This window comes from Prionailurus viverrinus, chromosome C2 (assembly GCF_022837055.1).
Source record: "Prionailurus viverrinus isolate Anna chromosome C2, UM_Priviv_1.0, whole genome shotgun sequence".
Lineage (NCBI taxonomy): Eukaryota > Metazoa > Chordata > Mammalia > Carnivora > Felidae > Prionailurus > Prionailurus viverrinus.
Genome location: NC_062569.1, coordinates 152,716,920 through 152,740,786, shown reverse-complemented (window position 1 = coordinate 152,740,786; position 23,867 = coordinate 152,716,920). Strand labels below are relative to the sequence as shown.

At 48.1% G+C, this 23,867-nt stretch overlaps 1 protein-coding gene across 5 annotated transcripts in view; it reads left to right on the top strand.

The window, feature by feature from the left end:
* ERG (ETS transcription factor ERG) overlaps positions 1-16,231 on the top strand; it is a 250,015-nt gene extending 233,784 nt beyond the window's left edge. For all 5 annotated transcript variants that reach the window (XM_047875272.1, XM_047875270.1, XM_047875268.1 and 2 more), the window contains 4 exons: positions 4,807-4,875; positions 5,416-5,472; positions 6,401-6,448; positions 14,343-16,231. In XM_047875272.1, the coding sequence (XP_047731228.1) occupies positions 4,807-4,875; positions 5,416-5,472; positions 6,401-6,448; positions 14,343-14,863 (695 nt within the window). In that variant the 3' untranslated portion in view covers positions 14,864-16,231. The remainder of the gene's footprint in view (positions 1-4,806; positions 4,876-5,415; positions 5,473-6,400; positions 6,449-14,342) is intronic.
* Positions 16,232-23,867: the final 7,636 nt, after the last annotated feature.

Sequence of the window (23,867 nt, the reverse complement as noted above, 5' to 3'; positions counted from 1 at the left end):
CAACGTTTATTTATTTTTCGGACAGAGAGAGACAGAGCATGAACAGGGGAGGGGCAGAGAGAGAGGGAGACACAGAATCGGAAACAGGCCCAGGCTCCGAGCCATCAGCCCAGAGCCTGACGCGGGGCTCGAACTCCTGGACCGCGAGATCGTGACCTGGCTGAAGTCGGACGCTTAACCGACTGCGCCACCCAGGCGCCCCAGGAGCAGTTTATATGAAAGCCATGGTGGGCACCAAGGGGGACATTGTGCAGCCCCGTCTCTCCTCCTCCACCATCACGCAGTCCCCAGAGCATCATGCACGTCTAGGATGTTATCCAAAGACACTGGAGGCTTGAGCCGGCACGTGCAGCCTTAACTTTCACTTTTAAGCCAGTGCCCTTCAGGGGTTTCTCAGAATCTTGAACAACTCCTCCTTTGGCATTCACAACTGAGTGACATTTCGACGTCACCCGTCAAGGCAAGGCAGCAAATGCACGTTCTCCTCAGTCAGGCCCTGTGGAAAGTCTGCATCCCGGCTCACGGCTGGAAACGCACCCTCTGCTTTCCCTCTGGTTAGACCGTAACCACAGAGGTCTGCAAAGCCAGGAGAGAAAGCCGTGCACAACGCTCCCAGGCCTCCATGTCTTTGACGGGGGATCTTAGAAGACCGTAGGAAGGTCTGGAGGAATACAGGAGAGGGTGACTCAGCCATATCAGGGAGGACTCCCAAACTTCCTTCCGTTAAGTAGGTGTTTATCAGGTGGTTCTGGGCGGTAGCTCTTGGCCTTTCTCTTTGCATTAGCCTCTAGGTTCATGGACAGCAGGCAAATCTCATCTGTTCCTACCCAACCCAGCCAGGGCCCTTGCACACTGCGTTGCGAATGCCGCATAGATCCTGCGGAATGAAGATGAGCTCTCGCATGGTCCAAGTTCTGGTTCATTAAAAAATAAAGTGCGCGTGGGCATACTGTGAAGGCTAGAGGGCTGTTCCTCTGTAAGCGTGATGAACGCAGAATATAAAACTTGGTGAACTTCACCCCGCAGGATGCAGCATAGAATCTATATGTTGTCTTGATTCACTGATGCCCAGGGAAGGGAGAGGGTGGGGGGAGGAGGAGTCTCTTTCCAAATCAAGAACCGATCCCAGCTCCCAGGAAATAAATCAAGGTGCTGGTGTGGAGGGACCCAATGCTAGTCCAACTCCCGATTTTTAGTGTCGTGCTTTTTGGCCTGGATCATGGCATAGAACACGTTTCTTTGTTAACTCTGAGCTGCCCACGAATGGCTTTTATGACCTTCAGTTTTTAAACGCACAGCCTGGTGCAGAAAAAAAGAGAACCAGAGCCAGAAAGCAGCCTTCCCCAACACAGGACCTTGTGCCAAGTGTGTGAGTTAATTACCTTGAAGATCCCAGTACAGGAGAGAATGAGGGTGCATTGAAGTGACCAGAAGAAATTCCATGTAAAATCTGTTCTTAGTGGAAGTTCTGTGCCCTGCTATCGCCAAGGGACACATAGCAAATGCGCTTGGAGTCGGAATTTCTACAGCAGCCCAAGGGCAGAAATGCCCAGGGCTGGCCGTGCTGTGAGCTGGGGTGGCTGGAGAGGCCCCGGCGTGTCCTCCTGAATCAGTACGGCTTCATTCAGCCTTTTCCCAGAGTCACCTCCCTGGGGAGGGAAACTCAGTGCCCCCAGCGCGTGAGCGGCCGCTGATAAGGAAGCACTGGACCAGAATTTCATGAACGAAAACAAAAGCCGACTTATCTTCCGTGGCAATATGTTTATGAACATGTTAATCATCGTTCATATAAACAGCTCAGATTCTTGGCTTAGAGTCAGACTTCGTGTTGTTAAGGTCCTGACTTATTTTCAGGGGAGGGCAGAACACAGTTATAGACCCGGAGAAGGGTTTTATGAATAAAGAGTTTCAAAATATTTGTCTCTTGCTAGTGGGGTGGTTAATTTTTTTCCAGTCACATTACATGAGCAATACTTTCATGTTTAACGTAGTAGCGGACCAGCGACCGACGGCCGTTCGTTCCGCTCACATTCTCTCTGGGGAAGGTAACCAGCGTAGAACTCTTCGCACGCGTTTTCTCATTTGTCCTGACACGCTCAGCGGTTCTGAGATTGCTATCTGCGGGAACACAGATTCCTGCCTAGAAACATGTAATGGAGATGATCTAGAACGGGCTCGCTCCGGCATTGTTCAGTGCGCTCCCAGGTCACCCGGGACCTCGTTAAAAGGCAGATTCTGGCTCAGTAGCCCTGGAGTGAGATTCTGCCTTCCTAACCAGCTCCCAGATGTTAGCAGTCTTGCTGGTCCGTGGGCCACCCTTTGAGACCTGGGATCTAGAACACCTTTTGGTATTGCCTTGCTTTTTTTTTTCATTTGGTCAACAATTGCCTTGCTTTTTTTTTTCATTTGGTCAACAGAAGCCCCTTTGTCCGTGTGCCTGTCTGCTCCTGAATTCGGCTGGGCGCTGGTACAGTAGTCCAGTGTTCTTTCTGAGACAGTTCTCAGATTGAAACTCTGGCTGACCATTTTTTTTTTTTTAGACAAAATTCAACTGGGTGGGTATCTGTGTGCGAAGGGCGCCCAGAGACTTAAGTTGAAATTTAGCCGTAAATTGATAGCGGCTGCAGATTTAATTCCCATGTGCAACCCCAACACCAGAAAAGTGAGAATCTGAGGAGTCGAGTGGGAACGGCTTATGATCCAAAATGCAAAAATACCAGCTGAGAAGAAGCGGTGAGCAGTACTGGAGTTAAAAAAAAAATTTATCTTTTACTCAACCAAAGCTATAAAGGGTAGCATTTCACAGACCACACGAGCCGAGGTGCTTGTAGCCAAACAGACCAAATAAATTAAGGCAACTCTGTGTTGAATTTCACATTGCATTTCAGTGGTATGCTCTTTGGGATATGAAAGTAAGAAGAGGCACATCTTTTTATTTATTCTTTTATTTGTTTATTTTGAGAGAGACAGAGCACGAGTCGGGGAAGGGCAGAGGCAGAGGGAGAGAGTGAACCCCAAGCAGGCTCCGTGCTGCCAGCACAGAGCCCGACGTGAGGCATGAATTCACAGAACCACGAGATCATGACCCGAGGCGAAGCCAAGAGTCAGACGCTTGACTGAGCCACCAAGGTGCCCCAAGAGATGCATCTTTTGCAACATAGGCAGACCCTTTGAGGATTGACCCGCCAAACTACCAGTCTAAAACAGGGTTAAAGAGTCTGTTTAAAGAGAGGCTTAAAACAAATTAGATTGCCTGCCCTGCAAGCGAGATTTGATAGCCATTTCCAGATGTCCAGCAGCAGAATACAAGTATCTGGCTGTGGCTTTCAGTTGGCCCAGAATGACACATGGCATGGAACTGAGCACCCATCAATCCAAGAAGGCATAGTTTTGAAGTGGTTCTATAATACGGTTTCATGTAGAAATCACTTCGTGTGTGCACACTTAGTAAGGATACGCATGGTGATGTTCTGGAGTATATTTTAAGTTTATGTGTTTATTTTGAGAGACAGAGCGCATGAGCAAGGGAGGGGCAGAGAGAGAGGGAGACACAGAATCTGAAGCAGGCTCTGCACTGTTGGCACAGAGCCCGATGCAGGGCTCGAACTCATGAACCTGTGAGTTCACGACCTGAGCCGAAGTCAAACGCTTGACCGACTGAGCCACCCAGGTGCACGTGTTCTGGAATACGTTTTTGAAAGGACCTTGAAATGACTTAGAGTCTTCATAATCGTTAACATAACTTGCACCGAGGATGGGAAGGATAGTTACTAACTTTGTATGTGCAAAGTGCACTGAAGATTTATGAGACAGATGACAATACATTATGAACGCAAAGAAACCGTTGCATTCACTTAAGCTCTTACCGTCATTGTTAACATGTTGTGGGAACAATATTATTCCGGTCTTGCGATTGATCGCATGCAGTTCTTTTAGAGAACTTCTAAATTCATTTAGAGAAAGAGCTATAGTAGATATTTACATGGAGAAATAACTGGACAGTTACGACTGATTTAATATGACTGGGTGAATGGGGCCTGGGTGGCTCAGCTGGTTGGGCGTCTGAATTCAGCTCCGGTCATGATCTCTCAGTTTGTGAGTTCGAGCTCCCGCATCGGGCCCTGTGCTGACAGCTCGGAGCCTGGAGCCTGCTTCCGAGTCTGTGTCTCCCTCTCTCTCTGCCCCTCCCCCACTCATGCGCTGTCTTTCTCTCTCTCTCTCAGAAAATAAACATTAACATTTAAAGACATATATATAACTGGGTGAGATTATAAAAAGAAATGAGGGGTGACTGAGAGAGGCAGATGGCAAGTAAGAGGGTGAGAAGGCCATGCTCATTTCCAAGGAAGAAGTGTCATTTGGGGGATTTAGGGGCCGACCTCGAGCATGAATTGGTAGACTTATCAGATTTGTCAGCTCTCTTCTGAGGGGGTCATGAAGGTAACAAAGGGATGAACTTAGGTCAGTTCCAGGTGGAAGCAGGCCAAAGTAGATTATAAGAAACTCTTTATGTGGTCTTGACCTGTGGTCGTAGGAAGTTGCCTTAGAAGGCTCAGGAAGCCCTGTGAGAATCTCTCAAGGAGAGTTTCCAGATCAATGGGTGAAAACGTTAGATCGATAAAATGAACAAAACGATAATTGCTGAGTAAAACGCAAATCTAATGGGATACAGGTTGGGTATTTCTTTGGATTGCTGGATTTTCATCCACGGTATTTATTCTAACGGACGCAAAACAAAAAAGCATACAAAATATGTGTTATAAAATTACATTATTGGTCTTTCAGTCATTTTATTTGTCTTTGCAGATTTACCTTATGACCCACCCAGGAGATCAGCCTGGACCAGTCACGGCCACCCCACCCCCCAGTCGAAAGGTACAGTGTTGGCTCCCGTTGCTTGAATCTGCTTCTCACCAGGAGATGACCCTTGGTGACATTTGGTGACCATTGGTAGCGTGCTGATTTCTGCAGGGTATCTACGCTTTATCGGCATAAAATGTTTGTTCCTTTGGCAGCAAAGAGCAACTTGATCTTTAGATGCAATGATTCTTTTTTTTTCTAAGTTTATTTATTCATTTTTGAGAGAGAGAGAGAGAGAGTGCACGCACACACAGGGGAGGAACAGAGAGAGAGAGGGAGACACAGATTCCGAAGCAGGCTCCAGGCTCTGAGCCGTCAGCACAGAGCCTGACACGGGGCTCGAACTCACAACCACAACATCATGACCTGAGCAAGGATTCTTTCTTGATTGGGGTTATAGAAAGGAAATTTTCTTGCCATTAAATGCTGCTTAGTCTAAGAGTAAGACTATTATGTTAATAGCTAAGCTAATCGATGGAATGATAATACAGCATCAAAGATGAGTGGTCAGATAGAAGTTATAAGTAACTCTCTCTTTTATTTTGGGATTTTCAGCTGCTCAGCCATCTCCTTCCGCAGTGCCCAAAACTGAAGACCAGCGTCCTCAGTTAGGTATGTTTCAGGGAATGTCTTGACGGCCATCGAAAAAGAAGTAGGCTTAGCAGCATGTTTCTAAAATGTGTCACTTCTAAATGAAGTTAATGCGACTTTGTCTTCTTTAAATTTTTTTTTTAACGTTTATTTATTTTTGAGACAGAGAGAGACAGAGCATGAACGGGGGGAGGGGCAGAGAGAGAGGGAGACACAGGATCCGAAACAGGCTCCAGGCTCTGAGCCGTCAGCCCAGAGCCCGACGCGGGGCTCGCACTCACGGACCGCGAGATCGTGACCTGAGCTGAAGTCGGACGCTCAACCGACTGAGCCACCCAGGCGCCCCAAGATTTTGTCTTGTTTATCATGGCTCCATGCATAAAATATGGACCAAAATTATCAGTCTACTCAGTAGGGATAACTCGAGATTTTGCTAAGACATTTCTGAACCTATGCAGTAAATATGGAAAGAACATTCTGCTTGCACACACATCCCTTCTCTGTGACAGACGAGTCCTTTTAATTTTACCCCCAGGCCACATGCCGCAAGCCCGCACTCATGCCCGGCCCCATGCGGAACACCGCGGATTGGTGATATCCAACGGAACACCGTTGATATTGCCAGTGTGCTGAACAACGTGGCCGGCGTGGCCCCGGACCCAGTGGGGACATAGCACATGTTTGCCCAGTTTATGTCCTGGGATGGAGAGAGCCAGGTGTCGGGAACCCCAAGCCCGAGCTGAGCTTAAGAGGTCTTTGGCAAGAAACTTCTCTCGGATTCCACGTGACATCTTATTCAGTACAGGAAGTGGTGCTGGGCGACTTTGGTGTGGGGGATTCAATGACTCTGAAACCTGGAAACACAAGTCGGGGGTATCATACCTGCAGTGACATCACACCAAGCCGCGACAAGGTCTCTGGGATTTGACTTCTTTTCTTTTTGTTGTAGATCCTTATCAGATTCTCGGACCAACAAGTAGCCGCCTTGCAAATCCAGGTGAGAGACTGCTGGTGGTTTTGCCCCTAACAAAGTTACCTTTTTGGCAGTGGCTACTTTGAAAGATTAACTTGTATTGGCGAGAAATCCTTCCAGCTGCACAAGGTGGAGTTTAGATCTCGTTGGATTATTTGCAAGAGTGGAAAAAAACTAAACGGGTCATGGAATCCATTAAGATCTTAGCTGCCGCAAAGGGCAGGATCACCGAATCTAAACTGTATCAGTTGCCTAGGGCTGCCGTAACAAACACCACAAACCGGGGGCTTAGATAACAGATATTTACCGTCTCACAATCTGGAGGCCAGAAGTCCAAAATCGACGTGTCACGTGACAGGCAGCGTTTGTTCCTTCCGAGGGCCATGAAGGACGGATCTGTTCCGGACCTCTCTCCTTGGCTTGTAGACGGCTGTCTTATCCCTGGGTCTCTTTACCTGTCTTCTCTCTGTGCATATCTCTGTGTCCAGATTTCCCTTTATAAGGACACCAGTCATACTGGATTAGACCTACCCTAACGTCACTTTCACTCAAACAGCTCTGTAAAGTTTTTCCAAAAAAAAAAAAAAAAGTCACATTCTGAGATACTGGGGGTTAAGATTCCAACGTGTGAATTTTGGGGAGAGGGGACACAGTTCATCCCATGACACAGGGAGGTCAAACCCTATCCTAAAAAGGAGAACCTTAACTCCAACCCGAAGGCTTCAAATGTAGGATCATCTTCGATGAACGGTCTGTTTTTGAAGTTAGAGGCTAGGAGAGGGTGCAGATTCTTAATTGGCCCACTTGTGACCCGTACCTCGCCAAAGATCGTCACCTGTCATCACATTTCAGTGCCAACCAAACTGTTGTATTTGTTTGTATTCAGATCAGAACCAGCTGTGCTGGCATCCACTTCCGAAATTCACAGCATATGCTGAGGGTTTTCAACAGCACATTCAAATGCCAAGATGACACAGGCATATTGCAAGTACAAGCTGGAATGTATATTTCCTAAACACGGAGGCCAAAATAGGGTTGGAAACGGAAAAGTTCAGATTCAAGCAGCATTCGTCCCCACAAGGGAATCTGTATTTTGAGAACACGAAATATCATTATCAAGTATCTGCAGCTTTGACATTAAATTTTAGGTAATGTTCACTAGTTCAGAAAAATCCCTCTGAGGCATTTGAGCCGTTAGAAAGGACTGTTTTAGTGGCTCAGTCGGTTGAGCTCCGACTTCGGCTCGGGTCCTGATCTCTCGGTTTGTGAGTTCAAGCCCCACGTTGAATCTGCTGCCTCAGATCCTTTGTCCCCACCCCCGTCCCCGCCCCTGCCTCTGCCCCACTCACGCTCTCTCAAAAATGAATACGTATTTTTAAAAATAGTTTTAAAAAAAGGGACTGTTTGTTACTCAACCCTGGGGACTAGACCAGGCGCTCAGTAATTATTTGTTGAAGAAACAAGTGCGAGGAGTAAGGAGATACCGTCCTTGACCTTCGAGGTCCTCACATTCTGGTGGAGAAATGAATACGGGAGATTACAACACTGCCACACAGGTGCTTTGCTCTCAAGGGAGCATCCAACTGGTGGCCAAGGCTCCCGGGTGTCTGGTCCCCCCCCAGTCCCGGGCTCAGCTCTCCATTTCAAACTGCTTCGTAACGGTTCATATAAAAAGGATTACTATGTTGGGAGATTACTGTTATCAGCCATGCCTCAGGAAGACTGATCTGGCATTAGTGTTCAGGATAGATTAGAAAGAGGAAAGGAACAGAAGCGGGAGCACTCTGGGGAGTTTAATACAATCATGTGAAATAACAATCAAATAGCTCCCACCCTGTGGAAATGCCCGGGCAAGTGCTTAAGTCTGCCATGCCACTGCATGACACAGCCCTGGGAGGTCATTATCTTCATCCTACAGAGGAGGAGTCAGAGGTCCAGAGAAATTAGGTGACTTTCCCTGGGTCACACAGCCAATAAAACGGGAAGTCGCATTTGAACCCTGATTCTCCGTCTCCAGAGTCTGGTTTTATTGTCTTGCCCTGCACCGCTCCTGAGTGAGCCCGAGGGAGGAGGGAGGCCTTGGAGAATGGGGGCCGAGAGAATAGAAAGGAAGGATTTCCCTTGAGTTCTACAACCGTGTAGGTGCTGGGAAAATGGCTCTGTCCACAGTAGGTCAGCAGGCCCAGCACTGGGAGCAAAGGACAGCCCTTTGTCCACTAAGACGATCCTCACTTGGCCTGGGGAAGATGGTGACCTCCAACCAAGGGCTTGAAGATAAAGACTTGTTTTACTTAGTTGATAATGATGAGGCTTCTTTCCATCTCTCCTCGGGCTGCACGCGCATCAGTCGTATTCACGTGGCTTCCCCCACCCCCAAAACCAGAATGTCTCTGGTCTTTCTGGGGATGAGACTCCCTCTTCCTGTTTGACTCTATTTTCCCATTCTCTGATAAGTAAGCCCTTCATCACTTCACATTGCTGCCTTCGCTCTTTGTACAACGCAAACTTTTAAAATCATTTTAAGTGGGAAGGTGACATCGTGGTGTGTAAACGCACGAGAGAATAACGCATCTCAAGGTCTCGGTTCCAGATATTCATGTGACGTGCACTTGGGGCCATATGTCTCCTGCTGAGAGGTGCGTCCCATCCCTGAACGATTACGTCATGGATCACACGTAAACCACACAGCCCCTTGATGTCCCATTAGAATGGCTGAACATGTATGTGGCTTCTCTAATGAACTGAGGCTGCCTTTCCATGAAGGCACCTTCTTGGGTTGTGTTCAGTGGCCCCCCCAGTGCTAACTGGACACTCTTTAATGGAGGGCATGAATTGTATCCAGCTTCGTGCAAAGCCAGAGACCAGTTTTAGGGATGTTTTGCCATTGGTTAGGAGGTAGGAGTGTCCAGTCTTCCACTTTGAACCTCCCAAGCCCCAGGCCAAGGGAAAGGATGACCTGGGGAGGACTCGAGGGAGTGGAGGTCAGGCCTGAAAGCAATGGTTCGTGCTGGGATTCGGGCATCCGAGCTTAGAGACTGGGTTCCAACCTTTGCCGACATTAGGCAAGATGAATCACTCTATCTCTCTGGGGTCTAATGTCCTCATCTCAACAGTGGGCTCCCTCACGATTCTTGGGGGGATTAAATAAATACAAGTGTTCAGGATGGTATCGGCAAAGAGTAGGCTTTCGGTGGCCGTCAGCCAGCCTGAGAACACCATTCACAGTTTTTCACGGCCAACATGGGGTGCACGGGGAGGGGCACTTGGCTTTGTTCTGTCCTCTTGTAGCTCTAGGCAAGGTATGTGCCTCTCTTTAAACTCTGGTTTTCGGAGCACCTGGGTGGCTCCGTTGGTTAAGCGTCCAACTTCAGCTCAGGTCATGATCTCGCGGTTCGTGGGTTTGAGCCCCGCATCGGGCTCTGTGCTGACAGCTCGGAGCCTGGAGCCTGCTTCGGATTCTGTGTCTCCCTCTCTCTCTGCCCCACCCCGCTCACACTCTGTCTCTCTCTTTCTTAAAAATAAATGAACATAAAAAAAACCGGGGTGCCTGGGTGGGTCAGTCGGTTAAGCATCCGACTTCGGCTCAAGTCATGATCTCACAATCTGTGCGTTCGAGCCCTGCGTCGGGCTCTGTGCTGACAGCTCGGAGCCTGGAGCCTGCTTCGGATTCTGTGTCTCCCTCTTTCTCTGCCCCTCCCCTGTTCATGCTCTCTCTCTCTCTCTGTCTCAAAAATATATAAATGTTAAAAGAAAAAAAATTAAAAAAAAAACCCTCTGGTTTTCAGCTCAAACAAACCATGGTAAGACCCTTCATGTGTTGAGTTTATCCTCACAGTGTCCTGGCAGGATGCCGTTACCACCACTCCCATTTTATAGATGAGGGCACTGAGGCACAGAACGCTAGGTGAGCTGCCCAAGGCCCCGTGCGTGCCAGCGCCAGGATCCAGCGGAGGTAGGGATGATTCCAGACTGGTGCTTCCAGACACCGTATTGCCCTGCACTCTACCAAGTCCTGTCTGAGCCACGCTGAGCCCTGAGCAAAGCCTCCACCCTGGGACGTGCCAGCTGCCTGGGGCTCGGCTTGGTGGAGGGGCCAGGCTGTGCCCACGGGCTTCTCTGCCACGTGCCCAGCGACGGCAGAAAGTGGCCTCCACTGGCTGCCACCATGGTGCTTTGGGGGACCCTCTCTGCTTCATTTCCTGCTCTGTCCCTCCGTCAGGTGGTGGCCGCTGAGCCCCGCTCTTGAGGGGGGACACCCCTCCTTCTGGACCCACAGCTGCTGAGTCACTCCCAGCTCTGCTTTTCTCTGTGCTTTATAAACCTTTTGGGTGCTTTGCCCTTTTCTGCTTAGTTGTACTTCTTTGCTACTGTTATTTCTCTTCTCTTTCCGCTGCATGAAGAGACCACCTTCCTTCTAAAAATAAAAGCATTGCCTTTTATTCTCTTCCAGGCGCACCCCTCCCCCCCTTTATCCCATTGGGTTCTCCTGTGGGCGGGGCACAACCGCCATCATTGTTTCTCCCACCAATCCTGGCTTTGTTAATTACCCCACCCAATCCTGGGTAAAAGTAGCTACTTCTTACTGATGTTGGAAAGCCGCTACCAAGATAGGGTGAGAAAACAGACTGGAAAGGTTTTCCCAAAGGAGGGCCATGGAGGAAGGGGGGAGGTGGCCAGGCTGCCGGATGCCGGATCCTGAGTGTAAGGACCTCTCCTTTCCCTTGTCGGCTTGGCCGGTGAACGGCCCAAGCCCCTCTTAGGCTTCCCACAACTTAGATATCCTTGTCTGACCTCCCCCGTTCTGTGTTTTCAAATGCACTTTTATCGTACCGTACGTGTTTTCGTCTTCATAAATTGCTTTTGAAATTTGTGGCCACAAGGAGCTCAGTTCATCTACCATTGGCTGAGTCCTCAGCAGCCACCGTGCATCCTTGACAATTCTTGCACAAGAAAACCTGCTCCATACTGCGGATCCAAGGGATTTTGTTACGAGTATTAAATGTAGCAGTTAATGCTCTGGGCACGCCGTTGCATTTTATAACATTTACTTAAACAGCGATTGATTTTGCATTTTCCCTTTTGTTCTCAGGTTTGGAAGGTGATGAATTTTGTGTAAAGATCTCTTATGCCCATAGATCCTTGAAATGCTCAAGAGGCTGTGTCTTTTTTTTTTTTAATTTTTTTTCAACATTTATTTATTTTGGGGACAGAGAGAGACAGAGCATGAACAGGGGAGGGGCAGAGAGAGAGGGAGACACAGAATCGGAAACAGGCTCCAGGCTCTGAGCCATCGGCCCAGAGCCCGACGCGGGGCTCGAACTCACGGACCGCGAGATCGTGACCTGGCTGAAGTTGGACGCTTAACCGACTGCGCCACCCAGGCGCCCCAAAGAGGCTGTGTCTTAAAGGTTAACGGGCAAAAGAGTCTAGTAAGAAATCGCGCATCTTTGAATTTCCAGCTGCGCATTTAGATCTCTGCCTTTCTAGTGCTTCAGAAGCAGGAGGGGTATGAAACCACTTTTGTCCACTGGCTGTCTCTGTGCAGGTTTCTAAAGGAAGTGGGCAAGGGACAGATGCCTAGGAGCAATGCCAAGGTTTGAATAAATACCGGCTATTATTCTGGCTATCTGGGAAGGTCTGTGCGTTTATGCGCAATCTATGGGATTGCTTTCTCTGTGGGAGGACGTTCACAGTGAATATTTATTTTCAGACAACTCTACGTGTTTACGTGGAAGCATATGTTGGGCTGTTAAATAAAAAAATTTTGTTTTTCCCTATTCCCAGGTCATGTGTGGAATTTTTGTCAAGTACTAATCCTTTGGTTACAATATGTATACTAAACCCATATGGTTTTCTCATACCATTCTTCGTATTTTTTCAAATGCATATTAATGAGATGTTCGGGGCAACCAAAACTTGATTGAGAACAGTTTGAATATGTGGGTCCGAAAAAGCACAGGCTTCCATTGAGTTGAATGACAAGCTGTTAATGTATTTCAAATGTGTCGTAGAGTGAAAATGAGAATTTTCCAGAACACATTCAGAAAAGGCTGACCTTTCTCACGATGCTGTTGCATGGATGAATTCACAAATATACCCATCTCTGTGTAGCCAGTGTGGAAACAAGGATTTAAGAGTTGGGCAATTTATGTAGGGAGTTAGCTAGGGAGAAGGGTTTGGGGGGGAAAAATTCTAATTGATTTTTACACGACATCAATTCCCTGAACAGTTGCCAATCATTTTATCACATCTCTTGGTTATTTGCTGATCGTGCGATAAAAAGTATTCTTTTGGGGGGGGGCGCCTGGGGGCTCCGTCGGTTAGGCGTCTGACTTCTGCTCAGGTCATGATCTCGCAGTTCATGAGTTTGAGCCCCGCGTCGGGCCTTGTGCTGACAGCTCAGAGCCTGCTTGGGAGCCTGCGTCTCCCTCTCTCTCTGCCCCTCCCCCACTCATGCTCTCTCTGTGTCTCTCTCTCAAAAATAAATAAACGTTTAAAAAAGTCATCTTTTTGGTACAAGCCTGAGGCAGTGTTCGAGCTGGAGTTTGGGAGGAAAGCCAGGCCTCTTAGTTACTTTCAAAGCTTCTAAAATCTGTTCAGCACATCTTAGTTCCTCCTGGTGCTCAATACTGCTGTCGATATTTACATGCTGCTTCCCTGGAGGAAGCCATAAGTCATCTTAAAATAGTGTAACGTGGTGGCTGGAACGATATGCCTGGATTTTTCTCGAAACTTAATAAGAGCTGAAAGGCACACCCACGTGTCTCTCCAGTGGGATCAAACACAATTCTGTGTGCCCCCAGCTAACTGAGATCTCGCTGATGAAGGTGGAGTCTCATTTAGTTCCCCAGAAGGGCTTGCAGTCACTCACTGCTGCAGATTTTCTTCTGGAAACTTCCGAACACAACTGGCATCTCAATGCAAGGGCAACCCGTGGATTTCCGTTACGATGCAGTTGCCTAAATACTGGAAATAGGTGATCTGGTTTGAAAGAGAGCCAACTTTTTCTAAACTTCCTCATTTTGAGTGGGTTAATTCTGTTCTAGGAAAAGTTTTGACAGAATTGCTTTCTGGGTGCCAGCAACATGTTATGTTAGAAATAACGGTGTTTACTTCCATTCTCTATTTTTTCCATAAACTTTTAGAAGTTCATTTCCTAAATATGACTTCTATTATTTTACTTGACCTAGCCAATATAAATGGTGTTAAGTCATTATTGCCATCAACATAATGGCACTTTTTGCCTCGCAAAATAGGAAAAATAAACCCTTTCACCCCTGAAACACAGAGTTGGCTTGGCTCTGCTTCTAAGGAAGTCAGACATGGATGGGACCAACCTAAACTTTGCCCCATAGAAATTCTTTGCGTTGCATTACTTGGATCTGTGGATGAGCCTGAGATCACCAAAGATCCTCACCGAAGACCCTGTTCCCAAGACACAGAACTTGGGATGCCGATACTTGTGCAGGTGCTCAGTTCATTGTGTGTCTCTGGGAGAGAGGCAGTGATGAAGCAGACAGGGCAGGGGTAAGGCTGCGGGGGCTGGTGGCCTTAGCCGGAACCTTGCTCTGGTCTGGTCCTGCAAGGAGCTCACGAGTATGAACAGCATCACAGAGCTGGCCCCTCCTTGAGGCAGTGAGACGGGCCTGTGGTGCACGGTGTCAGCCCCTCTGGCTGTGGGTTGCCCTGGGGGGTCGGGGGGGAGGTGAAGCAACTCCTGTTCAGCCAAGGGCAATATTCTGGAGAAGAGGGAGGAAGGCAGCCACCATCCCCAGCAGCCGAGGGACGGGCGCACAGGCAGGTTAAGGCGTCTGCATGGAACACCACTAAGCACCCGCTTCCGTCTCTGAAGAAACACTGCCTTTAGCTCAGAACCTGTTCTCACTGGTGTTCTGTTTCCTTCCCCCCCCCCTCTCAGGGAGTGGGCAGATTCAGCTGTGGCAGTTCCTCCTGGAGCTCCTGTCGGACAGCTCGAACTCCAACTGCATCACCTGGGAAGGCACCAACGGGGAGTTCAAGATGACGGACCCCGATGAGGTGGCCCGGCGCTGGGGAGAACGGAAAAGCAAACCCAATATGAACTACGACAAACTCAGCCGCGCCCTCCGCTACTACTATGACAAAAATATCATGACCAAAGTCCACGGGAAGCGCTACGCCTACAAGTTTGACTTCCACGGGATCGCCCAGGCCCTCCAGCCCCACCCTCCAGAATCATCTCTGTACAAGTACCCCTCAGACCTCCCTTACATGGGCTCCTATCACGCCCACCCACAGAAGATGAACTTTGTGGCCCCCCACCCTCCCGCCCTACCCGTGACCTCGTCCAGTTTCTTCGCCGCCCCAAACCCCTACTGGAATTCGCCAACCGGAGGTATATACCCCAACACTAGGCTTCCGGGCAGCCACATGCCTTCTCATCTGGGCACTTACTACTAACGACCTGAGGGAGGCCTTTCCCAACAGCATACAATCACCAAGAAATTGCCACCAACTCTATCGGAGACCGTGAATCAAAAGTGCCTCAAGAGGAATGTAAGAGCTTGACTGGCGCTGGGGAAGGAAGCCAGGGACGAGATCCAAAGACTCTTAACGGGAGGGATTTACTAAAGTATTACTCCAGGAATAAAGAGGATGCGAAAAATGTAATGTTATCTGGACACCTCGGGGGTGGACCCACCTTGTAAAAGACATTGTAAGTAGAAGCATGAAGAAGTCACGAGGACCAAGTGCCAAAGAAAGTGTTCTTAAGAAACCTATAAACTTCAGAGGGGAGTTTGGGGTCCCGCTAGTGCAAACGGGGATTCAAGTACAGTGAGAGGGGTAACACAGCCTTCCCCTGACATACCATTTCCATGTCATTTTAAGGAAAACTACCTGTATTTAAAAATAGAAACATATCAAAAAAGAAAAGAGAGAGACCGTGGCCCGTCGACAGATACCGAGATGGAACTCAGTAGAACGTGCTGTTTGGGTGAAATCAGATGCGTTCCGTTCGGGGGAGAGCCACAGCTCCTGGACGGTATCAGGGGAACTGAGCCCGGCGGTGGGGCCGGGGCCGTCTGCGGACAGCGAGCGTGTGGTTGTAGACAGAGGGCTGGAGGAGGTGCGAGAGAAGGGAGCGGAGGAGGAGGAGGCCAGAGGGCTGGGAGAGACGCTTGTCAAGCAGTGGAGACCGGACTTGGGACAGTGCAGAGGCCGGAGACTGAGTCGGGAGACTTGCGGGTTCATTGGTCGGTGCCCTACCAAACCCAGTGTTAAGAGGAAGAATATGGCGTCCAGGACGAGGGGAAAGTAGAGAATTCAGGAACAAGAATACGCATCTCTCTTTTTTGTTTGTTTGTCTGTCTGTCAAAAGAAAAATTTAACTGGAATTGTCTGATATTTAAAAGAAACATTCGGGACCTCATCGTTATGGGGGGGGGGGGCTCTGTTCCCCACAGGGTCAGATAAGAGGTGGGTAGCCTTCTTCGATGCTGCCATCGGAAACCATCTAGGCGTTTGGGTTAGGCAGAGGCTCCGGGTTTCCTTTCGAGTCGCAAACGCTGTGCGTTTGTCAGAATGAAGTATACAAGCCAATGTTTTTTCCCCCCTTTTTATATAATAATTATATAACTTATGCATTTATACACTACGAGTTGATCTCGGCCAGCCAAAGATACACGACAAAAGAGACAATCAATGATAGAATGTGGCCTTGAATTTTAACTCTGTATGCTTAATGTTTACAATATGAAGTTATTAGTTCTTAGAATGCAGAATGTATGTAATAAAACAAGCTTGGCCTAGCATGGCAAATCAGACTGACCCGGGAATCCGCATTTGCACTTTGTTAGCGACTCAAGTTGCCTAACAGAGATGTGTGCTGAACTTCGGGTCTTGTGTTCTGGTTTTATTTTGTCCGGGAATTCGTGCAAGCGAGAGCCAAGCAAATAGGATGTTTGGCGCCCAAACGGTGTTGGCCTCTCCAGGCCCTTCCTGCTCACTCTCTCTTCCTCCTCGTCTTTCTGGAGCAGACAACCAAAGGTTTCACGTTGGAACCTCCATGTGTGTGTGCCCAGAATGGAAAGAGGCCTCTTGAGCCGGGGGTTGTGACAGAAATTCCAGAGAAACACCTGGTCACAGATCACCCTCAGTCCCTGCCAGGATCATAAAACATTGGTTGAACGGCGAACCGATCTACTGCTCTTAGTGCAAACTGTAACCTTGTTGGTCAATAAAGCGTCGTGGACAGCCAGTTTCTCACTTTACAGGAACAAGGGATGGCTTCTAAGTTTACCACTTGGCTTCCCTTTGAGAGGCCCTGGCCGGGTCCACAGTTGCCTTAATCTTCCCACGCTGGGATGATCTGGGCACTGTGGTTTGGGGTTCGCCAGCCTTGAGCCTCACATGTCCGCAGACGCTATTCCTACGATCTGAAGTCGTTGGTTGCCCTTGACATCTTCTCTCTTCTGTGTGTGTCACCTGCCCCCAACTTTGGCCAAGGTGAAGGCAGTTCGAGAGGTGGGATACAAAGCAAGGGAGACGCACCAAAATCGAACAACTTCTTAGCCTGAGTCAGTTTCTGAACTGGCCCATTTCATAGCCGTCTTGGGGCTCGTTTCGCACTTTGTAAGTCTTTCGCTATGATTAAATCAAGTTGCCAAACCTCTGTGCTATGGATATTTTGGCAGTGGTCTTTAAAGTCAGTAGGATCCGATTACCAAAGCTTCAGACGCTCTGCATTTACTTGGATTAAAAGAAGTCCAACCATCAATCATTTTGCGGCAGCTTGGGAAAGGCCCATAAAGTGCCTGTATCTCCTGGGGGGGGGGGGTGGTGGTGGGGGAATAAAAACATGAAAGCTGGCAGCTGGGGTGACCCAAACGTTTCTAATGGAAAAAATCCATCATCTCCATTTTGAAATGCAGAGTCAAAGACACCTACATTTTGCATATAAATATGAGTTTGCTCAGATCACTCCATTCCACTCCTTCAGAATTATATCGTGAGCAAAATCGTAAAAATAAGACCTGATTAGCATATTCCATTTTAGCAGATGTTTTCAGTTAGGCTCTCCAACACCCACCCGGCCCAGATGATTAGCAAGCTTTACGACAAGCGTGAGCAGCCGAGATGACTTTGGATGACACGATACTCCTGTGTTCTCCCAAATAAATAATTCTTAAATTACATCTCAAAATAACATTCGCTATCTGCTCCTGTCTTAGTCTAACTCCAAAACACTCTTCAGTTCATATTCGTAATTACACGAAGGACCTTTTCCTTCTCAGCTTCTCCCGTTTCTTCGTTTGCCCTGATGTACGCTCCTGACCCCTGCATGGCATCACTTCTCCCAGCGAGACATTCGTCCAGTTTTGTCTTAAATGGCCTTCTGGGCTTTGTGGAAGCCCCGTCGTAGCCTTTTGGGTACTTGGTGGCATCCCTGCTCTTCCCAAATCTCAGGCAAGACTTCATTTATGCTCCCAGTCTGCTGCCTTTGCCAAGTCTCGAAGACTCCATGGTGAAGCCATCTGTCGGGACTGATGCATTCGGAGGAGGTGTTGTCCCTCCCAAGCGCCTGTCTGTGCTGCTGCAGCACCTGCCACCTGGGGATGAGGGCCCAGAGGGGCTTGCCTTGGATGGCGGGCACAGCATAGACTCCTAAAGCCTTGGAACTGGGAGATGATGGCAAGTAGGGAAAACACGGGTGTCCTGCAGGCTCCCAAGTGGACCTCTAACTGGATACAGTGTGATTTTATTATTTTTTTAATGTTTTGTTTTTTTGAGAGAGAGAGAGAGAGAGAGAATGACAGAGCACAGAGTAGAGGCAGAGAGAGAGGGAGACACAGAATCCAAAGCAGGCTCCAAGCTCTGGGCTGTCAGCACAGAGCCCGATGCGGGGCTTGAACTCACAAACCACGAGATCATGATCTGAGCCCAAGTTGGACGCTCAACCCACTGAACCACCCAGGTGCCCCCAGTGTGATTTCTTAAAGCCTGGTTTAATTGCTCTCTAGTCACTCCACCCAAACAGAAGCTCTGGGTGGCTTCATCAGAAGGGATGATGATCTCCCTTGAGGCTGGGGTCCTTTTCCTAGCTCACTGGTTGTTGGCAGAATTTGGTTCCTTGCAGTTGTAGGACTGAGGTCTCATTTCCTTACCAGCTGTCACCTAGGGATCACTCTCAACTCATAGAGGCCACTTAGAGTCCTTGCCACGTGGCCCTCTCTGCATCAAGGCAGTTGCTTCTTCGAGGCCAGCAGGAGAATCTCTTTCATGTTGAATCTCTTAGACTTCTTTTAAAGGTTCGCTTGATTAGACGAGGCCCACCTACGTTAACCACCTTTTTAAAGTTAACCCCAACTTAGCTCATTAGAGGCCTTAATTGCATCTGAAACTGTCCTTTTGTCATAGAATATAACCGAATCATGAGAGTGAATCATATTCACAGGTGCTGCTCACACACCAGAAGTGAGCACTATGTAGGTAGGGCATCTACACTAGAGGATGGGAATCTTGGCGGCCATATTAGAATGATGGCTACATACCATGGATATGTGGCCTGCCTTCTACCTTGTTCTAAGCACCGCTGGTCAATGAAACCTCCCTAAAATGCACATTGCCAAAAAGACCAGCCACAATTCAGTAGCTTTGTATATCTGAAGCCACGTGCTCCGTGGCTCCCTCTCTCCCCTGGCAACATGGACCTCTTTTGGCATGTCTGATGCTCTTAATCTGACGAATCTGAAAAGCTTTATGTTGAACCTGGACGGGCTAATGCTAACTGTTCAACGATATCTACATATTCTTTTGATTCTAGCTAAAAAGGAACCCAAGTTATTTCTATATGCAAAGAACTATGCACACTTTTCTAACTTACTTTAAACCAATTTTATAAAGCAAAATAGCTTCATTCATTTTCTCATAAACGTTTTTTATAAAATATTATTCTGTTGAGGCAAGCCATAATAATATTTGATTGTGATTTGTGCCAGACATTTTGAATTACAGATTTATGGAGGAAGCATGTTAAATGTAAGAGCTTTATGGAGACAAGAAACAGAGGCACTTTTCATGTTCCATAGACACACAGCATTCTTCCTAAAGAAAATACTACAGAATGGTAGCCAGAATTTCATTCCGAGAGAACTTCATAAAAAAATGGTTTTGAGATTTTACAAGGTCATGACTGGCTGAGTGAGCCTAGCCAAAGAGTAGTCATTAAAAGATCAACACTTAGGGGCCCCTGGGTGGCTCGGTTGGTTGAGCGTCCGACTTTGGCTCAGGTCATGATCTCACGGTTTGTGAGTTCGAGCCCCGCGTCGGGCTCTGTGCTGACAGCTCAGGGCCTGGGGCCTGCTTCGGATTCTGTGTCTCTCTCTGCTCTTCCCCTGCTCATACTCTGTCTGTCTCTCAAAAATAAATAAAGATTAAAAAAATATAATAAAAAAGATCAACACTTATCTGGAAGGAAGATCCCAGGGACAAACTCCATGCCTCAGTAGGATGAGGACATAGAAGGTACGCTGAGGACAAACTCCAGTAGGTTATTTGATAAACGGGTTAGATGAGGACAATGGGTTATATGCTGAACACAGGATCCTAAAGAGCAGGCTGAAGGAACAGGGCTAGTTTAACACGCTTACCGGAGCTCAGTGATGTTAGGACCCACGCTGTGTCAAAAACACCTGAGAACAGAAGCACGCGTGAAAAGAACCTTAAGGATTTAGCGATATGCAGAATAACCAACATTTACTGAGCTAAGGGCAGACGCCATACTGAGCACTTCAAATGCATTATTTTATTACTTCTCCCAATTGCCCTCCTGATAACGTATCAAAGATTAAAATGCTGACACCAAGATTCAACAATTTACCGTGCCTTCCCGAGATCATACTTGCTCCTGTGCTGACTCTCAAACCTCTACTCTTAATCTATTTTTCCTCGTCTTGATAGGACATGGCAGAGGGTGGGGGGGGGGGGCATGGCATGACTACTTAAATTTACGTTGCATTTTCTAAAATGGATTGTAAAATAGGAGTTATTCCATTTTGAACTGATTCCAGTATCATTTCTGGACATAACACTTGCCGAGGGACACAGGCCAGCTAGAGCAAGCCCAGTGGAGAGAGAGAGACGGGGGCAACGAATGAGCTCAAGGCTGTGCCATGAAGGAGTTACTGAAGGCACCGTTCAGTGTCTCTCATGGAAGCAAGGTTACTTTTAAGGTCCATCAACACAGGCCCCAGCGTGGTGCATGGCAATATTAAGCTGTCAATAAACGTCTTCGGCTGCGTGCATGCGTGAACATCCAGAAAGGTAATGTGTGGACCAAAGGTGCACTCAGCAGGGATGCCCACTGGGCAAACTCAAGGAGGAACCTTTTTTTTTTTTTTAATGTTTATTTATGTTTGAGAGACAGAGTGTGAGCAGGGGAGGGGCAGAGAGAGAGAGGGAGACACGGTGTCCGAAGCAGGCTCCAGGCTCCGAGCTCTCAGCACAGAGCCCGACATGGGGCTCGAACCCACGAACTGTGAGATCCTGACCTGAGCGAAGTCAGAGGCTCAACCAACGGACCCACCCAGGCGCCCCTCAAGGAAGAACTTTTCAACAGAGAAGCTGCCTCTGGCCCAGGAGTTCCTGGATGTGGGCATGCTCACTGGGGACCACGTGACTCTTCAGGTATTTAGCAGCAAATGGCAAGCAGACTACTTGGTTGTTTTGGACTTTTTCACTTCTATGCAGTCCGGGTTCTACAAAATGATTCAACGTCATACATACACATACCTAGATCAGGGAAGAGGGTCTGAGATGCATGATGGCCTAGGAGTCTCCTACCACTTAATCTTAAGGGCATGAGCGCATGTGGGGGTTAGGTGTCCCACAGGTACTAGAATCCTCCTGAATTCACTGGTGGTGTGGCCGTGTCTTCAGGCTGAATTGGAGGTTAAAACACATGGTATCTGTCGACAACACAGGGCCAGGTGCATGGCCAGAGCCGCCAACTGGTGGGACCACTGAACCATCCCTCCATGTTTCCTCTCTGGGAAGAAAGACCAGCACTTTTTCATAAAGGCATACATGGGGGGAGGGGGGTGCAGGGGGGTGTTGCTGGTCACAACCTGCTCAGCATCAGACATGGCACAGCTAAAAGTGTGTCAGGCTGCCCTCCCGGGACCCTCAACCCAGCTCCAGACAAACCGTTCCTGCCTTCCAGCTGGCATGGCAGGTGGGCAGCCCAGGCTGCTGGCCTCTTAAGACCCTAAGGAAGGGGTGGAGGCGGACGTTAAAATGTGTAAGAAAGAATTTGGGGTAGAAGTTATGAAGCTCTTTGGCAAAGTCTCTTGATTAGAAGGTGAGGAAGAACTTGGGGGAAGGTTGGCAGGGGAAGAAACCACCTGGCTTCTTTAGAGGAGGCGACCCCCAGGGAGAAAGATCCTTTTCAGAGGATAGGTCCGGCCTCTTCCTGTGGGAGAGAGCCGAAGGGGCGGGGACGGAGCGAGAGGAACTGGGGGAATGTCCTCCTCCCCTCCACACCCTTCCTGCACCCTGCCGGAAACATGCGTAGTGGAGAAGAATGGTTCCATGTTAATGGTGGAACCAACCTCCGCTCGGTCAACGCGGCAGCTCTCCTTAGAAGAAATGCCTGCTCTCTTTCTGTCTTCTGACCTGACACTGTGTCCCTGTCCGTGCTTCTCCTCATCTGCGTTCATGTGGCACAAAGCGTTTTGAAAGTGGGATTATGCGATGATCGCTGAGTTTTAAACCAATGCTGTCCGGTCCACGCTTACAGTTAAATTGCTCTCTTCCAATTAAGAAAACACCAACACGTTCTGTGCCATTGGCTCAATTAAAGCTGAGAACTTGTTAAGATCGTTTTATTCAATTTCACCTGGCTGTGAAGCAGGAGAAAACGGACTTGAATGAGGGTGTGTCTGACTGCTGAGCGTAGGCACTGTGCTGGTCTACCTCTCCAAGGAAGCTGACTTAAGGATACCATCCTAGGATGGGCAGCCGTCACAGGACGGCCAAACGCTTACTCACGCGATGGTGGGAAGGCAGGTGGAGGAGGAAAAAACCAGTAGGAGGGGAAGACAGGTGGAGGGAGGCCGAACAGTGAATGCGTGATGTCCAGCTGTGTGTGTGTGTGTTGTTGGGTGTAGCTCTGGCCGGCAAGAGACTGAGCTACAATTATTACCGGAGGCCTCATGACAAACCCGCAGTGGAGGCGCCCATGAACGGACCCCGGCCTTCCTATGGAGTGTCACGCAAGTCACGTAAATAAGTTCTACAAAATGAAGCCAAATCGGTCCAGGCTACAGAATATTTAGCTTCGGTTGACGGCTGTCTTTTGAGAGGCCAAGGATTCTTGGAAACTACATCTTCCGTTTGTTTTCTTGGGAAGTCGCTCTAAGGGTGCTTTCTCTGTTTACTGCTGGTGAACCTCCCAGAATGTCCCCTCTTCTTTGTCAAGTTCTTCACCCCAGTTCCCGCTTTCTTCCAACTGTGGACCAGTCTCTATAGGCGTGGTTTTTGGAAAGGAATATTTTACCATGATTATCGGAATTCAGTACAAACCCATGAGGAGCAAGAATGTTGGCTTCCATTTTTCGAACATTTCTTTTTTGTCTTCAGTTCACAGCCCTGTGAGAAGCGCAGAAAGGTGTGACAGAGTTATGGCCCTTGGAGAGATTATAATCTAGAGGGAAATGAAAAGGTACATGAAAGTCTCCGGTGTAAGACAGTATATGATCTACATGTGAATATTACAAAGAAGGAGAGGTCATGCTAAATGCGCTGTTTAAGGAAGGCTTCCTGAAGGGGACGGTATTTCAGGAGGGGGAGATTTTGAGGGATACACAAGTATCCATTAGTATATTTACACAAGTGCTCACCTTTGTGTGTAATGATGCATGCCTGTTTTTTTTTTTTTTTACAAGTTAAGATACCTGATCTTAACTCTCAGCATCTTATTCTTTCAACCCTAGGTCCAAGATAGATTAGCTTTAATTGTGCTTCCGAAGGTTCTTGAGGAAGGAATTATTGAGAATAATGTGTAAAAGAGATAAGAATAGTGCTAAGACAGGAGCGAGGTTGGGAGGAGTCACCCCAAGAATGGGAGAAGATTATGGTCTACGGGATTCACCGGCAGTGGGGATCTCCACCATCATGAATGTGTAGGCACTGAAGTGATACGAATTCGGAGATATGGCTGTATGATGCCCCTAGGGAGCTGGAGCCCAATCCTGGAGATTCCAGCCCTATTATGGACCCTGCTCGATACTGAAGCAAGAATCTCTAGGGTTTGGGGCAAGCTTTCACTTCCAGGACCTGGAAATGGTGATGACCCATCGTGATGATGACATTCAAAGATTCAAAGTCCTCACTCATTCTGGGTGGAGTCAATTTCACTTTTTATTTTATTTTGTTTAAGTTTATTTATTAGAGAGAGAGAGCACAA